The sequence below is a fragment of the Pungitius pungitius genome, chromosome 13 (genome assembly GCF_949316345.1).
Source record: "Pungitius pungitius chromosome 13, fPunPun2.1, whole genome shotgun sequence".
In the NCBI taxonomy this organism is placed as follows: Eukaryota; Metazoa; Chordata; class Actinopteri; order Perciformes; family Gasterosteidae; genus Pungitius; species Pungitius pungitius.
Window position 1 is genome coordinate 15066118 of NC_084912.1, and position 18092 is coordinate 15084209.

Here is an 18092-nt window from a genome sequence, read left to right on the forward strand (position 1 = left end):
TCTCTGCTCCTCCCCCCCCCCCGTTAAATCATTACCCACTAGCTCTGTATAGCACTTTGAACTGGACAGTGAGAAGGTTCAGGACACCTGAAGCACAATGGAGGAATCAACAGGCAGGACAACCAAGAAAAAAGTTATCGTAGTGGGCGGTGGTTTGGTAAGAAAAGTTAATTATGAAATGAAATGTTGGTCTTGTCTTTTGATCTCTTCTATTGACCCTTACCTTAAAGTGGAACTGTAGGCTCTTTTTGAAGTCAAAGTCATATTGCAGTCAAATGTGTACAACATTTAATAAATAGTTTTGTATGATGCACTGATTTTCTAAGAAATGCCCTTTCTCCCCTTCACCATTGAGGTTGGGGCACTGAACGCCTGCTTCTTTGCCAAAAGAGGCTTCAATGTGGAAGTGTTTGAATCCCGCGAAGGTAGTATTCAAACTTGTTTAAGGAATTAACATTGTCACATCATGTCCCTCTCTGAAGAATAGATCCATTATGTTCAATTTACAATAATCCTGAACAGTGTGCAAACACGGGTAAAAAAAAACATAACATAAAGCCAAATTTCACCAAGATGAAACAAACATGTTGCGTCTATTTTTGGCTAGATATCCGGCAGGCCAAAGTTGTGAAGGGAAGAAGCATCAACCTGGCTTTGTCTCACAGGGGCCGGCAAGCACTGAAGCAGGTCGGGATGGAGGACAAGGTACGCAACAAGTAAACCCCGGCCTGTTTGTTTATTGATCTGAAAGATAACACAATAGTTGCACAGACATGTGTGGCTCATCCACTATTCTGTCCCTCGGTATTGTACAATGCCTCCTACACCACACTACCTACGAGGTGCAGCCAACCGAATAGAAACCCAAATTTATCTTGTTGAGCTGGATTTCTAATAATTTATTGATACATTAGTGGCCGGGTGCCCTGACATCTGTACGAGCTGCTTTCTCTACTCACATTTCACTCCAGATGTTTTATACCTGAATTCATTGTAAGCGATTGTCTTTGTTGGTGCACATTGGTTCCACTTAGAATTTGTAAAAGTAAACTGTTAGACTTTACAGAATTATTCATCTTGAAGTAAATAAATGTCTTTTCTTTCTATATATTTTTCCTTAGATTGTCTCCCAGGGGATACCCATGAATTCAAGAATGATCCATTCCTTAAATGGGAAACAGTCCCCGATCCCTTATGGAAAGAAAGGGCAGGTAAGCTGACCATCGTTATGATGGGAGCATTAGATACAGCTATGTACATGGATATAGATATACCATGACTAAACTGAAATACGATTGTCAACTGTACTGTACATAACTGCAATTTATATGATCCCAGAATTATGCTTATCATAGCCAGACATTAATATTCCAACAACATGCGTGCACGTGCAGTGGTTTACTCTGAGGACTCGACAGTCTGACTTACATAATGTCACAAATCAACAGAGCATGGTTAGTGAGTGTGAAAATGTATTTTAATTACCCGGCTGGCAGATTGGTGCTGGATCCCACAGGAGTTGCACGGTGAAATTAATCTAAAATAATTAAAAAAAAGACAGTGAGAGCACGCAAGGGCACAAATGGGGCGACATAGTATCAACAACATTTGGACTGAACAGTGTCACAGTTTATAAAGCAGTACATTGTTGCACTTTAACAGATTATTTCCCTTTCAGTTCATCCTGTCAGTGGACCGAGCCAATCTGAACAAAGAGCTGCTAACAAGTAAGAACATTACCAGTCAACATAAAGTTGAATGTTAGACGTTGTTTCTGTGAAACCAACAATTCAGCTTGAATTGAATGCCATCAGTTTCACATCCGAACCGCGTGTTTACACCGGGGGACGTCCAGGGGATGTCATGGTCTTTTCAGGCTAAAAGGATTTTGCCTTACATTAAGATAACTAGTTCTTTCTGGAGTGTGACAATCAAAGCATCTTTTTTCCCAAATCCACAAAGTGTGAGTGCTGCGCCGTGTCGCGTAATCAGCACGAGGTCGTTCCCCTCATTTCACTGCTTGCTGGCAGCCTGTGTCCTTGAGGCGTTTTGTTGGAATGGTGAAAGGCTCCATGTGCATTTGAACTAGATATTACCTGTATGCTTGCATCTGTCATATAAGGTCCTTTTGTAACATTTTACTCCCACAGAGGCAGAGACATATCCAAACACAAAGTTGAACTTTGACCACAAGCTGCTGGATTGGAGAGCTGAAACAGGGCTGATGACCTTTGCCAGGTAAATAGTTACCCATCTTACTCACATGCACCTCTATATTCAGGATCCTTCTCGCTTACAAATAGTCATTCATTTGTTTCCTGTAGCATTACCGCAGTCTTTACCCCAACATCTACCTGCTAAGGCTTAAACCTTCACCTAGTCCTAAATATAATCATCATTTATCTAAAGCTTAACCTTAATCTGAATGTAACCTAACCCTAAACAATACTCCTAAGCTTTGCCTAACCTAAACCAAAACACAACCAAGCCCTCAACTTAAACATAACAATGTAATTCAAACAGTTTTATGTCCACACAACATGAGTAACACACAATCGTGTGTGTGTGGAGGGTATTTTAGGAAGATTCTTTATTATAACATGTTATCTGGCAGAGGTCTGTGATGGCGATAAGCATGTTTGACTTTTGATTGGCTCTTTCGTTGTCCTTGAGCTAAACGAGACACACAGTTTACACCCTAATTAACACTGGAACACCTCTGGGTCTTTGTCAGTTGTAAGAACGTATCGTAGCTGTGCAATTCATTATTTACACAGTATGCAAGGGACTGTTTTAATTTTATCAGAGTTTTTGTTAAATTGAATACAGTCTGATCTTAAAAGTGTGTATGAATTTCTGTTTTATAAATTTTATTTTTATCTCTGGTGGCATGACGTGTACCCCGTTTACAGAGTGGATGTGAATATCTATGTCACTATTCAGTTACTGCAACAGTGAAAACACACTTTAATGCACCTTAGATTAGTTATATTTTGCACAAAGTGTGCATTGAAATCCCCTTAATATAGACAGAACTCTTCTGTTCCTCTCAACTGTCCTTGAACTGTGACTCTCAGCCCATATTTCCTGTCTCCAGCTTGTGTAATTAGATGTACAGGGGGAGCCGGCTGCAACGGGGATGGATTTTTTCCTGACATAATAGACAGGAAATGTTCAGAGACAGCCATCAGCATGAAATAGATGCATTGTAGTCTGGTGTCTGATCATGTCTTAATCGACTGTATATTTGATAACATGTTAATGAAGTTTTGCCACTGAACACTCATCAACAGTCGGATACATTTTGAGATCTCAACGTGGGGTCACATGCATACAAGAGCATTGTCACCAAGACTCATAACACTTAGCTCCCTTGTGTTCTGGAGTGGAATGTGGTGAATAACGTGTGAATGCTGTCAAATAAGAAGTCGTGAATTCAAGCTTTTATTAGGTTTATATATGAATTGACCCCAAAATGAATCTTTTAGTTGCTTTTTAGTATTACCTACTTACGACTGCAATGTCATTTGGTAACGCTTTATGTGTTGGAATGCTCCACCCCTTTCTGAAATATGTGACCCAAAACAGATGATGAATATTTACACTGATGTCTGAGCTCAAGAATTTTTCAATAAGTTACAACGCAAACATCATTATGTGCTCTGGAAAAGGTCCTGAAATGGGATAGAGTGCCAAAATAATATTCCCCAGTAAGTAACTGATGCACGCGCATCTTTCTCCTGGGACATGAGTGAGGTTCAGATCTCCGTGCCAGCATTTAACTCCAGGAGCTATAACAGGAAGCCCTCTCCATGTGGCATAGTGCATCTGTGTTCAGAGATGTGGGGAATACTGACTCCTGCTGTTTGGAAGCAGCTTTTAAAGTCAAGGAGAAGATGGGCCGAATTGCATGCTGGGAGTGTTTTTAATGTGGCCATGAGATGCCACCACCTTGACCACCGTGGCTTAAAGGTAAATGAGTCTGATACCGTCACAACCATCCTTCAAAGTGTCATGGAAAGGGTCACTGTGATGACATTAAAGTTACTTGTTACTAAAATGTATCCTAAAGTTCCCCACTTCAGGTTTTGTTAGAGTGAGGGCCGCGCAGTTCTCATGTGTCTGCATGGAATAAAAAACATAAAATCCTCCCCCCCCCCAAAAATACTCTTTCAGTTGTAACAAACGAATAGCTAGAGGCCTTCATTTTAAATGTACAATACAAATGCAAAGGATTTTCTCATGTTGCTGCCCTGCTCCTCAGGTCAGATGGCTCCAAAGAGCAGATCAACGCCGACCTGATTGTGGGCTGTGACGGAGCTTTCTCTGCCATCCGCAAGCAATTCCTCCGCCGCAGCCGCTTCGACTTCAGCCAGACCTACATCCCCCACGGCTACATGGAGCTCACCATGCCACCCGTTGACGGAGAGGTCAGTCCCCCGGGCGGACCTTCTCTCATTGAAGGGGTCAGGATGCCTAATGTAAGCCTGGCAAGTGCTGGCCTCCAACGTAGATTACCTCTGAATCCTTTGTCCTCAGTTTGCCATGAAGCCTAATTATCTGCACATCTGGCCACGAAACACATTCATGATGATCGCCCTGCCCAACCTGGTGAGTGTGCGTCTTAGTTGTGTGTTTAGGCTACGTTTGTAAAATGAGCTGTTTGTTTCCGAGGGGATTATCTCACATCTTTTGGCAACCAGAAAGGCAAAAGCATAATCAATTCAGACAGTGTCAGGGTGTAATTGACCTCTGGGATGTCCTGTCCTCGTTAATTACAGTTAATTAGCCTAATTTACAGAGCTTCACAACCAGCAGTGACTTACTCGGCGCACATCGCAGGCTGCAAAGGTCTGCACCCACCTTTCACACCACCCTGGTTTTCGCTGACTGTTATCGTCAAACTTCACTCCCTGGCTCAGCATAATTGTTATGCTCCATTCAGTGAGATCAGGTCAAGAAAGCCAGCAGACTTTGGAGACCATTCCCACTGCCACTGCTCTAGTTCCTAAGGCTCAATCAAAGCCAACTATAAAACACAATTTTTAGTCTCAGGAGATAAAACACTAAAGGAAAAGCGAGTTGATCCCTTAGAAATGTGTCACAATAGATTATTGATCTGACTGTGTTGGTTTTCTCATTTTAGGACAAGACATTCACCTGTACCCTCTTCATGCCCTTTGAGGAGTTCGAGAAGATCACCACAGGCGATGAAGTCATCGACTTTTTCCAGAAATACTTCCCCGATGCCATACCACTGATAGGAGTGTAAGTGACAAACGCATTTGTTAAGTCTGTGTGATGTAAAAAGAATTGAACTACACAATGGTACATTAGTCCGTGCAGCTTCTGAAGGGCCTGAGCACCGGCCGGGTGTCGCCCACAGAGACACATGGTTAACAATAGAATGGTCGAACACCCGCTCCTCCATTCATCACTTGTTGTCAAAGAAGAGACGATGTCAATGAACACAGATAATTAACCTGTAACCACTACCTGACTTTTAACATCCTGTCTTACAACCTTTATCTCAGGGGAATTATAAGGGTCTAAAATTAAGAAGTCTTAACAACACAAACAGGAACATAAGTCACATTGGGAAATTACTAACGCAGTGGAGATTTGCCAACGCCGGCTGTTAAACTATGGTGTGACGGAAGTAGTTGATTCACACGGGACGGAGGCTTTTGTAACAAACAAAACCCACCGTCGTTTGTAGGACAGATAAATACCCGTCGTTTTACTTCGGTTTGTCCCCCCGCAGCGATGCTCTCAAGACGGATTACTTCCGGTTGCCTGGGCAGGCCATGGTGTCCATCAAGTGCTCCCCGTATCACATTGAAGACAAATGTGTCCTCATGGGCGACGCAGCCCACGCGGTGGTGCCTTTCTACGGACAGGGGATGAACGCTGTAAGTGACACTCAAAGGAGTGGAAGAGAAAAGCATGAAGGGAGATTCATTTGTCTGTTGATGCTTCACAGGGCTTCGAGGACTGCATTGTCTTTGGAGAAATATTGGATCAGTTCAATAATGATTTCAGTGAGTACCCTTTAAGGAAACAAAGACTAAAAGGAGAATGAGTAAGAAGGCAAATCTGTTTTCCCTGTTTTGCCCCCCCCCACAGGTGCTGTGCTGCCAGAGTACAGCAGAGTGCGAGTTCCTGACGACCACGCCATCGCAGACCTGGCCATGTACAACTATGTTGAGGTAATTTGTCCTATCGGCTGCTTTACACAACATTTTAGTGGGGTTCAGGTATCTGTTGAATGTGCAGTGATTCCACTGGAGGAGAGGGCTTCACGTGTTACTGCAGACTGGAGTTCACTTCATTAACATGTCTACCTGTTTTGTAGATGCGAGCCCACGTCAACTCCAAATGGTTCATTTTCCGAAAACACGTGGATAACTTCCTCCACTTCCTCATGCCAAAGACGATAGTTCCACTTTACACAATGGTAGGAATGCTGACAACCTAAACCAGCATTGTCCCACTGCTGGGTTTATTGCAAAGTCCATATAATCTGCTTCCCATCACTTCCTCCAGGTCACTTTCACCAGGACAAGGTACCACGAGGCCGTGCACCGCTGGCATTGGCAAGACAAAGTAAGACACTTAGTTGGGTATCATTGACAGTTTAGTGTTGTAATTTGTGCCTCTTTTGACATCCATGTTATATTTGCACTCAGCGTGAAAGGTGTTGGCAACTACAGTATATCCTTCGGTAGAATGGTTTTGTCTAACACAAACGCATCGGTTTGCTGTAAAAAGAATGTGTCATATTTCTCCCGCCTGGCTGTAATGAGTCGGTGGGCCCTCCGGCGCTGTGCTGAACTGTCTCTATGCATCCTGCACTAACGGTCAGAAGCACAGTGGGGACAGACTCCACTACCTCCTTTGGATTGTCCGGGCAAAAGGACACAATCTCCTCTCTCCCCGGGTGGAGACAGAAGCAGCATATTAACAACAAAATATGGTGGATGGTGTGTGTCCTAGATGAGCGTAGGGATGATGTTACAAGGTTAATAAATGGATACCCAAATGTAGATACTGTGGGACAAGGCTTACTGTACCAGTCAAAAGTTTGAACACACTTTCTTATTGACTTGAATGAGAAGGTGTGTTTGACTGTAAAACTTCTTTGACTATAAAGTCAGAAAAGATTTAAACGTCTTACACCAGCCTATATGATATTCATTTTTTAAGCAAGTCAGATATTTACTATTTAACTTCAATAGCCTGTCTCCCACATGATTGAAATGTCTCAACAACTAGCCAACTGGGGGGTTTGCCTGGACATTTGTAACATACGTTCTCCTCTTAGGGGTAATCAGGAGTAATTTTTCTTCACTCTGACCAGTAAAGTAAATTTAGAGTGAACTGCGGCTGTCATTTCAGTTTAACCTGAAAAAAGCAGAAAAAAGCTTGACATGATGTGAGTGTTATTTCTGAAAATGAATAGACAATGTAAACACTTGAGTATTCAAACAAGTTTTGCCTACCTCTAGATACAAGTTTTTTAAAAATGTATTTTTATTTGTTCCCTAATGTTTTGTTTTTTCATAGGTGATAAACCGCGGCCTGCTGTTGGGTGCGACAGCAGCTGTTTCGGGAGCCTCCTACCTGCTCATTAAAAACCCTCCGGATATCAGCAAGCTCATGAGCCCCGCTGAGAAGATGTGGGACAGGCTTGTGGCCCTCTGCAGCCCCCGAGCTCGGATCTGACAGACAAGTCTCACTAGAACTTGGAAGAGCCACATTTTAATTAGGGTTGGATTGAATCCTCTAATGAACACAGTCAGAGCGTTTTATGAAGCGCAAATGAATGTAGCGACATGAGGACTTAATTGATGGACGCGTTGATTGGATTGATTAACATTTTATCACTGTGTGACTGATTAGAGTCCAACTGATTGGAATATTTAATTGCCATCCAAATCGTTGGCACATTTTTTCTTTTGAGAACCAAAATGGCAGTATTATGCAGTATTAAGCCCACTGGCAAGGCCCAGGGGATGCAATTCCAGTGGTCAGTTAGAAGTTAGCTTATTATTAAAATACAAACAGTCAGACTCCCTCATGTGACACAATTGTGTACTGAAGAGTTAAATGTTGAATAAATCTATGTTTCTCAATTCAGTCTTTGGGATTCCCAACTTAAACCTTAAGCCTTGAAACCACAGTGACACATCCTCACCAAAACGGCTGACTAACTTTGGGGATCTGATAATCTGGAGAGAAATTTGGAAAGTCTGGAAGAGTTGCATGATTAAACGATTTTTGCCTCATTCCGGGTAGCACAGAGCCACCCCAGAAGTTAGGAGTTAGGTGTGGAACCCTGTGGTACATGCTTTGCCCATAGAGCAACATTCTGTAAAAGTAATAGTGCGACTGTACATATGTATTGAACAATATAGTGGGGATACTGATTTTGAGTGTTTTTATTTTATTTTATTTTTTTATATTTAGTTAAAAGAATAGCAAGAAAAAGTTTTTTCCCCCCGTGACGTCAAACTTTTCTTTCAGTGTAAAAGTGCACTCAATCACGCATTCAAATGTTCTCACTAATTAAGGGTTTTATCAGCCATGGACATCCATTCATCACATCTATTTATAGCTGAGGAACCAGGCGGTTATGAAAGGATTGCTCACTGCAGCACTCCAAGGTCCCACTCGCATCTCCTCTCATCTAATCACACTCCACTTGTCTTCATACTTAGAAAAACACCAAATGTCATTTCACAGTGTCTGCTCTCGTCACACTAGAGCTTCTCGAGGGAAATGAGATACACAACCTTTGGTAGCTTAAAATAGGATTTCTTTATTGAATCCATTTACAACAATGTATTATGGTTTATGGCCAAAGAGCAAAAGCTTGTTTTCAATGTTACACTCTAAAAGTTGGGTACCAACCAAGAACATCCATTATCACATGTTGATTCAATCGGGTGCCCAACAGCGCCGGCCTCTGAAAAACTCCACACACTTCTGCGGTTGTGCAATTTTTGACCTACAGTATAGGTGTGATTCTTTACTAAAATAAACATCTAACTAGCTGTTAACTACTACTTTATGTGCTTATATCACAACAGCTGATGGTGGATGACAATGTCGCGCCTTCACACCTGCTGAGGCAGAACACTCATATAGATCTGGGGCTGCTAGCTGGATATTTACTTAACATTAACTTGTTGTACAATGTAACTGTGTCTGGGGGGAGAAATGTTCCCGGAGATTAAGACCGAATTATTTTTGGTTCGGTTTGGCATGTTCGGTCCTAAGGCATACTCAGTGGTGGAAGTCCCGCTCCTTGTGGATCACAACGGCCTCACTTGAAAGACGTTAGCTTCCAAGGGCTCTCGAGTGTTTGATGTCACGTCCATGTGGTGGAAGTCATTGCTGGTGATGATGAAGACGATGGAGGAGGAGCTGAAAGTCACCCTCTTCTTTGGCCGCACCCTGCCGCTGCACGCCGCGGACACCACGATTGGTCGGATGGGGCGCTGAACTGGAGCCAGCGGGCGCTCTTTGAGGTTGCACTGCAAACACGTAAGCCGTGAGCAGAGCAGCTGCATCAAACAGCGCCGGAACTGTGCGACGGCGAGGAGCAGGAGGGGAAGAAGAGGAATGAATGACAGGAGGAAATAGCAGCATGTCAAACACGCACATCGGTCTCCAAAGGCGCCCACTAGCACAAGGGTTATTAAACCTGGGCCAAATATGATACTATGATGCAGAGATTATTCACATAAATTGATCTTTTTACAAATGTTCCTCTATGACCATAAAATAAATTAAAATGTATTATTCATAATGCTACCAACCTTTCTGCTCATTAACACACAGATGAGGGGGTTGTAGGCCGTGCTGGACTTGGCAAAGAACGAGGGGATGATGGCCACCGTGGGAGAGACCATGTTCTTCCTGCCGAAGGCCTCCATCATGGACACCACGGCGTAGGGCGTCCAGCACAACAAGAAGCAGGAGATCATCAATAGAAACATAACGGCCACCTTCTTCTCGTATCGCAAGATCTTGATGATCTGAACCGTCTGGAGGTCCTGGATGGAGCGCAGCTATGTGAAATGGGGAAGATTAAGATGCAGTCATGACAGGATGATCAACCAATTGGACAGGCTGTGAGATTGTTTCTGGTTCGGAGCAATGGTCTGTTGATTTGAACGTGCACGTGAGGATGGGTGGGATACATGTTAACATGTTGGCTTTTCCCAAACCCAAGGTTGAAAATGTTTCCTTTGCAACTTTTGTTTTCAATTACATTTTTTACTGCCATATTATTCTATATACACTCTTTTGCTGTAAATGGCATTTCAACATGGGGTTCTACGAGGATTTTGGAGCCTCAGTTGGCATAAATTTGAGGAACAGCAATTTTTGGGACTTCTGTGTTACTTTTCTCAGCAAACTACAGGAGTGGTAGTATTGGAGGACACACCCTAAAAAATCATTACTGCTGAACAGGCAATGATTTTGTAATTTGCACATTGTCTGACTACAATGGAGACCAGAGAGACACGGTGTCTCTCTTTGCATGTGCTGTTTACTATTGATATCCTTATAAAGACTATTTTGCCTTTGGTCACACGCGCACTATTGTAGGTAGAAGTAACAATTATGGGATGATGTATGGGAGAGAAAAATGCACTATAACAGTAGCATGAGTGAGGAAGAGTCATTAGTTGCAAATTGCAATAGATACCCTCATTTACTGGTCATGACACACCTAATCTAGATTGCAGCTTTGCTTATTGAATTGGGAAACAATGTATTTCCTTGCTAATTCATACGAATTTTCATTTGTAGGAGGGAGAAGTTATAGACGTTATATAGCATCACTTTAAATCATTCATAAAATAAGCTTTAGAGAAACTGAGAGCCCTGACATTGTGAATGTTTTTATTTAGGAGAGCGGCTGGTGACGATATGCAGCTAAAGTGGGGAGCATTTCCTAGACTCCCTCAAGAGTTCTGATGGAATCACTGAAAGAGTCTATTTCTGAATTTCAAATACTTGCTTTATATGAAGCCAAAAATACTCTCTACGGTTCAGAGTACATGTCTTTGAAGATTTACAGAACATCTCCTTAGAGGCTGCGAAGAATGAAATCCTCCCCAGACCTCTGAGGTGTTCAGGGAGTCAAACGTCCTACAAGGTTGAGTTTAAGAAGGAGAAGCAGAGACAGCTGCCGTACCAAACGGAGATGCATTGAACATCTGTCTAATTTGATCCATATTGCCAATTGTTTTGGCTTATGTTTTGTTCAAAACACTGTAGAGGCAAAAAGGTACAGACACTTGTTTTCTGACTCAAAAAAATAAAAATCTTTCGGCTGTCCAATTTCTATGAGACACACTTTCTATGTTTTTTTTCTTTGGCGTGAATCATTCACAAAAATGCAAATTCTTAACGGTCATCCTCACAGACTGATCACAATTCTTATTTTTCCAGGCGTCTTCAGTGACAGCGAGAGGCCCCACAAGTATCAGTACAGGCAAAAAGAACAAAGAGCTCTCCAAGCCCCGAAGGCACAATAGCCTACTGTGTTTTAAAAAGAGCTTGTTAGGAACGAGGAGAGAAAGGTAGCTTGATCAGTGAAGTTTAAGGAGTTTAAATGAATTCAAATGTCACTTATGAAACTTGAAAGTTAAAATACTGAATCCCTCCAACAAAGGGCCGTGGTTAACATCTGGTGACATATAACGGCGGGACTCAGAGGCCATCCTTACCATGACACCAAAAAAGCTCTTTGTAGAAGGACTCATTTTCGGTTACTGAAAACACAGCAATTTGATTTGATCTATCTAAACATATCTAAATGAAGCTTAGGCGAAAATTCAGTCAGGAAGACTGGACAGGCTGTGCCGTTCCTCGGAGGCCTCTTCTCTGCCCTGTGGGTGCAAGGCTAGCTGATTAGGGGCGGGTAGTACCAGCCAACCAGACGTGGGTGCCATTACCCTAAACCAATTGCATCAGTGCAGGCTAACGTTAAAAACTGTTCTCTTCTCTTTTGCTGTAAGTTGTCATTTCAACACGCACCAAAAGCGAGGCGAAGAGTTAAATTAGTGGGTCCTACACCACAGTGATGCTGTAGATTGGTTGATTGCGGAGAAGCTAGATCAACAATCTGAGCCAGTGAGCAGCCTGCTGAGGTGCCGGCGTAGTAGCACTCGCCTACGAGGTGCAGCAAAAAGCCATTTATGCTAAACGCTGCGTGGTCTCGCGAGCAAGTCCATCCCTCCCTGCCAACCCCACCTGGATTTACTGATGTCATCATTCATATAGCTTCTTGTATATTTGGCATTTCCTTGGCCTGGTGGCCTGTTGAAGCAATACCATTCATGCAATGTTTGTTTCAGCGCTAAGCAGTTTATGACTTCAATAGATTTTGTGGTCTAACGTGACCAGTCCAGCTAACACCACTTATTTCTAGGCTAACGCAACCACTACCTGTCCTTGTCTTTGGTCAACCTCGACCCCAACCTATCCTGTTACTATAGGTAACAGCTAGTTTCCCGGTCTGAGCTGGACCCGTCAAGCAACGCAGGTCTGTTCAGTGGGCTAACAGTCCTGTCCAGTCCTGTCCTTTGGTCAAGCAGACCGCCTCTTTTACTTCAGTATCTGTTGAAATCCCACCATGCCTTACTGTGGTACAGCTAGACCCTCACTATGTCCTGCGGCTTCCCCTGTGTCCTTTTCTGTAGTTCAATGAGACCTTCCTCTTTCCTTTACTTGTTAACCTTGGCCTTAATTGTCTCATGGCTCCACGTGACCTACTCTATGTCCACCTACCAAGCTATCCCCTTGTGACACCAGCTCCGGATTAAAGACAAACGTTGTTCATTTGCACCCAGCACACACATTGCAAGTCTTAAATCTTTCCCTTCAACGGATTATTGCTGCGTCGCTACAGGCACAGCTGCTTCAAAAACTTCTTGGAAAAGCATGTCCATAAAACAGCTTGGCGTGCCTGAAGCAGGACTGTGCGGCTCACTTCGTGTTCAAATGTGATTAGACGTGTGGTCTGTCAAAGAATACATCATACCATGACTCACATAGTCCGCAGCTCTTTACCAGTCAAACAGCTGACTTGACAGCTTCTTTGTCTAATCAGTGCCTAAGAGGTAGTTCTCTACACTAAAGCAAAGAATTCAGACATTTGAAATGTCCATTTGGATGATCCACAGATGGCAGATTAATTATCAGTAAAACAGAAAATATGAAAGCAACTAAAATGTCTGTTGACATGTAGCTATGTGGTGGAGAAAATTATGCATGATATAGAGGATCTGAAAAGAGTTCATGTGGATCGGAGTTGTTGGAGAAATCAGTTCCCATTGAGATGTCATCGTTTTAATTATACATATAACACATTTAACACTTCTAAAGGCTACATTGGTGTTGACAAGCAGCTCAAGAGATAAAAGATAAAACTATTGCTGTGGGAGGACGCCAGTGATGTTTCCTTCACAGTTTTTAGTCCAATGATTTGGATCAGTGAACCAACATTTACAAATCTATGTACCAGTGTTAATTTGGTTGACGAAATCTATGACGAAAAATGTTCGTTAACAACCTTTTTCCCATGACTAAGACGAGACGAAAACGGATCTTAAAAAATAAAAACTGACTAAATATATATATATATATATATATATATATATAAAATATATATTCTAACTTTCGTTAACGAGACGAGACGAAATGTTGGTGGTGACAAAGTAACAATTTTCCCCCTTGCATGCACCTAACAGACATGGGAAAAGTACGGCCCCTGTACTTCGGTTATTAACGTGTCATGATGACATCATCCACGAACCCGGACCGCTCGGGTACTGTGGGGGCAGGGGTGGTTCTTGTGCACCGACACGGACCGCGAAGGCTATTTTACGCTTCGGTGAGTGTGCGCTTCCTTGGTTTAGCTCAGCTGTCTCAGTTTAGCTAACTGTTAGCAGGCTAAAGTCGCGGAACTTAAGGGACCGATGTATGTGGATCCAGCCCAAAAAATAATGTATTGCACCAATTTTAGGAAGTTAAGAGGTCTCTTGCGAGTTGCATTGCGAGTAAACAAAGACAACAAAGTGTTGCGTTTAGGTCCCTGTTTCTCATGAAGTCGGCGGAGCTTTACACCCTTGCAAATTGGTTAAATACATGTTAAAAGCCCAATCCTTTCATGTAATGATTTTTCACATGTCATTTATATTAGCTCACACAAACACTTCATCCATTTGTTCCTGGCCCCTCTGTCAAATTTTAGAACACATTGTGGCCCGTGAGTCAAAAAGTTTGCCCACCCCTACTATAGACCTATCCTAGGAGTGAAATCTAATGGACAACTTAAGTACTGTAAGCTAGACCATTATGCAGTTGTAGACACAACACAGGGGGTCCCTGGGCCTGAGAAGGGAAGAAAAGGAGTTTAATATGGTTATTAAATGTGACTAAAACTAGACTAAAATGTAATTAGTTTTTGTCGACTAAAGCTAGACTAAAATGTTCTGAGTTTTAGTCGACAAAATCTAGACTAAAACCAAAAAGGATTAAAATGACTAAGACTCAAAAATAGCTGCCAAAATGACACTGCTATGTACTTCCTTCTGTTTATTAGTCCAGCTGATTCCTGATTTATCAAAAAAGAACCAGAAAACAACCTACCATTTGCACTGCATAGAGGATGTTCCCGTAGCAGTAGATCATGATCCCCACGGGCACAAAGAAGCAGGCCAGGAGGAAGAGGAGGATGAAGGAGGCGTCGTTGGGGTCCTTGGAGGCCCAGTCCAGAGAGCAGCCCAGCCGGTGGATCTCCAGCGTGTAGCGGTTCCATCCCAGCAAAGGAGCACCCGTCCACACCAGGGAGTACAGCCAAATGTGGCCGATGACCCGCCACGCCCAAGGGAAGTCCACCACCTGGGCGTGGACCACCCGGATGTAGCGCTCGTAGGCCAGGGACGCCAGAGTCATGATGGAGACGATGCCTGGCAGCAGGGGAGGGGGGGGGGCATCAGCACATTTAAGCAGTCTTTTATGAATACATGAACCCCCCCCCTTCCCCCACACACACACACACACACAGACCTCTACGACCTGGGTTGCACAGACTGTATTGATTCCGCGTCTGGTATTCAAATAGTTATCACTTTTAGTCTTGTGTTTATCTTGTGCAACGTTATGTTTCCATATCTGCAACACAGCGCCAAGGTACAGTACCTAGCACAGCATTTCAGTTCACACATAGTGTACACACTAACACACATCTATGCAATCGCATACCGCAATGTACTTTTAGTCTTAATGTTTTTAAACTTTTAGGCTGGATGGATATCATCTCTGGATGGATGGCGATGAAAGCATCAATGGACACGCACACTAATTACAAACTCACAGTGTATTTGGTGACTCGCTTCAGGTTGTGCATTCAGCTTCAGCCACAGCTACCCAGCTAGAGTTTCAGGCTGCAGGATAGATGTGCATGGACAGAGCTGCCAGGGGGTATTGGTGTTGCCTATTTCTGTGTGTGTGTATGTGCGTGTGGCCAATGATAACGACCTCCTCTGTATAACACATAGCTATCCATGTGTAGGTCTCCATTGCGGATAAAGCTAAGGGATCTATTTGTTTATCAAGTGCATTTGAAGAAGACTTTGCCTTTTCACAGCGTTGTGATGAGGGTGGGATTTCACATTCAAAAATGTCCCCTGGTACACATTGACAACTTCTGTACTGTGACAACACGGTGTCACAATGATTTAGATCTCCATCATCGTCTAGGCCAAAAAGCAGACAGGCGTGCTCAATGTCATCTCAGCAATGAAGGGGGAACTCACAACACAAACACGCACGACAACTTTTTATCTAGACTCAAAAATCTCATCCGTGGCCTACTTGCAATGCTCAACAAGGTCCGCGCTGACATGACTGAGGCGGGAAAACGCTCCTCACATCATGTGCAAGGAAGCCAATTTCAGTCAGAGGACAGTGAAGGAAGATGGAAGGGCATGGCCACAACCTATGTGCTCAGTTTGCTGGTAAGGAGCAAAAGCTTGAGGCTTCGCGGCTCTAATGAGCTCATTATAGCACATCCATCCTCCCTGGATTCCTACAGGGAGGGGGACCTGGTCATTCACACTTGATGCTGGACTGATGTTACAGTGAAGCCGTAGAAGCTGTAATACTGGTGGCCGAATCCTTCCTCTGCATAAGGCTAAACGTGTCACCTTAAAAAAGAAAACATAGTCCTAGGAAACATTTAGAATTGAATTGATTCAGTATATCGTTTGATTTAACTGCAGCACATCGCTGACATCTGCTTCAATCCGACTTTCAAAATAAGTGTGAAATATAAATGCGTACACAATATAAAATGCAATTTAACCTTTTGATACCATCCAACGCATTTTTTTCCAGCGTTGTTTTATGAATTATTGCCTGCCACTTTCCCAGATGAGAGACAAAAGGTGCCACCATAGAACAATTGTGTTTATCTGTCAGCAGTACAAACGTGTGTTATAAACACAACTGTCTGAACGCGTTTGCTCATTATCTGGATCTTCAGAATATTATTTCGCCTTCAACTATTTCAGAAAAAAAAGTTAACATTCGTAGGCGAGTGTCAACATTGACAGATGAGAAAAAAACGAGGGTAAACAACGTCTCGTGATCTCTCTCACCAAACAAGCTGTTGCTGAAGCCGTCCCAGATGCACGTCGCGCGGCTCCAGGTCCAACCGCCTCTGATGCACGAAACAAACGTGAAGTTTATCCCGATGACGGACACCAGCAGATCACTCAAACTAATGTTGACCACCAACAAATTGGTGGGCGTCCGCAGTCTCTTGAATTTGCAGTAGAGGATGATGACAACAACGTTGTTGCAAAAGCCGAACACCCCGATGGTCCCGATGGCGAAGGCGAGAAGTTTGTAGGTGCCGACGGCGAATATGGAATGTTCCGTACTTCTCTCGTCTCTGGTGTCGTTGGCAGGATTCATTGCGCGGATACAAACTTGCGTGCGTGCGGAGTGTTGGGTGCGCGCCTTGTGCACCGGACGCAGCCAGTGTCCTCCCCGCGCTCCCCGCGCCGACGATTCAAGGCGACCCGAAGCTGCAGCTGCACAAACTGGGTCAGTGTGCACGGTGTGTACACGTTGCGTCTCGTGTTGGGAAAGTGGCAGGCAATAATTCATAAAACAACGCTGGAAATAAATGCGTAGGATGATATCAGAAGGTTAAATTGCATGTATATTGTGTACGTATTTATATTTCACACTATTATTTTGAAAATCGGATTGAATCAGATTAGCCTTCAATTTGACAAAGACATCAGTGATGTGTCTCAATTATATATATATATATATATATATATATATATATATATATATATATATATATATATATATATATATATTTACACCACACCTACCGACTCCAGTCAGTGTCAAACTGCTAATGTTAGGAGCTAGAAGAGACAACAGGAAAAGAGGTTTCAAGCAATGCAAAGTGCATATACAGGATCCAAAGTGCCACAAAAGTAAATTGCCATCATTAAGGGAAGGCCTAGCTGGGCTCAAGCCGTTTCCCATCAACCCGTGTTTTGCATGCACTCATCATCAATGTAACTCAACAGCTCTGTGGTGAGACTCCACCTTCGTTGACATTTAGAGGTGCTCTACTTCTGTTGTCTAGTCTCTTATCCTTTCAGAAATGTCAACATGTGGTGATGCTGATGTGCGGCAGCGAAATGGTTTGTCTGACCTCATTTCTGAGTGCCAGAACTCAAATGACACAAAGGATGTGTGCACGTTTCTTGGAAAGCTTGAATCATGTTGCAATCAATTGTGTCCATGTGATCATTTTAAAGGTATTTAACATGACGTCATCCCAGCTTCCAGGATTGGTGTTATTTACTGGCACTTGTCACCAAGATGTGTCCTCTTATACCAAGGGCATTGAAAAAGTGCTGACTGCTGTAACCGCCTGGACAATGTCGTCACACTTCACATTGCTTTGACCTTTAAGCGTAAATACCTCGACAGAAGAGCTCGTTTAGGCTGAAACCAGAAGCAAACTCCCTCCGGCA

At 43.1% G+C, this 18092-nt stretch overlaps 2 protein-coding genes across 3 annotated transcripts; one reads left to right on the forward strand and one right to left on the reverse strand.

Annotated features, from left to right (window-relative positions):
* The first annotated feature begins 56 nt into the window (after positions 1 to 56).
* Positions 57 to 8412, forward strand: LOC119214338 (kynurenine 3-monooxygenase). 2 transcript variants are annotated; one of them, XM_037466054.2, is made up of 15 exons: positions 57 to 157; positions 356 to 425; positions 608 to 705; positions 1122 to 1211; positions 1679 to 1727; positions 2151 to 2238; positions 4265 to 4430; positions 4540 to 4611; positions 5147 to 5268; positions 5765 to 5912; positions 5984 to 6041; positions 6127 to 6209; positions 6356 to 6457; positions 6547 to 6606; positions 7567 to 8412. In XM_037466054.2, exons 1-15 carry the CDS (start codon positions 98 to 100, stop codon positions 7723 to 7725), a joined length of 1425 nt encoding a protein of 474 aa, XP_037321951.2. In that variant the 5' UTR covers positions 57 to 97; the 3' UTR covers positions 7726 to 8412. The 2 variants fall into 2 exon arrangements, with proteins under 2 accessions (XP_037321951.2, XP_037321952.2); XM_037466055.2 differs by lacking the exons at positions 57 to 157; positions 356 to 425; positions 608 to 705 and adding an exon at positions 871 to 993.
* A 314-nt stretch (positions 8413 to 8726) lies between these two features.
* opn3 (opsin 3) lies at positions 8727 to 17193 on the reverse strand. Its single transcript, XM_037466056.2, has 4 exons — positions 16686 to 17193; positions 14674 to 14993; positions 9825 to 10076; positions 8727 to 9590 (listed from the first exon to the last, which is right to left on the reverse strand). Exons 1-4 carry the CDS (start codon positions 17002 to 17004, stop codon positions 9318 to 9320), a joined length of 1164 nt encoding a protein of 387 aa, XP_037321953.2. The 5' UTR covers positions 17005 to 17193; the 3' UTR covers positions 8727 to 9317.
* Positions 17194 to 18092: the final 899 nt, after the last annotated feature.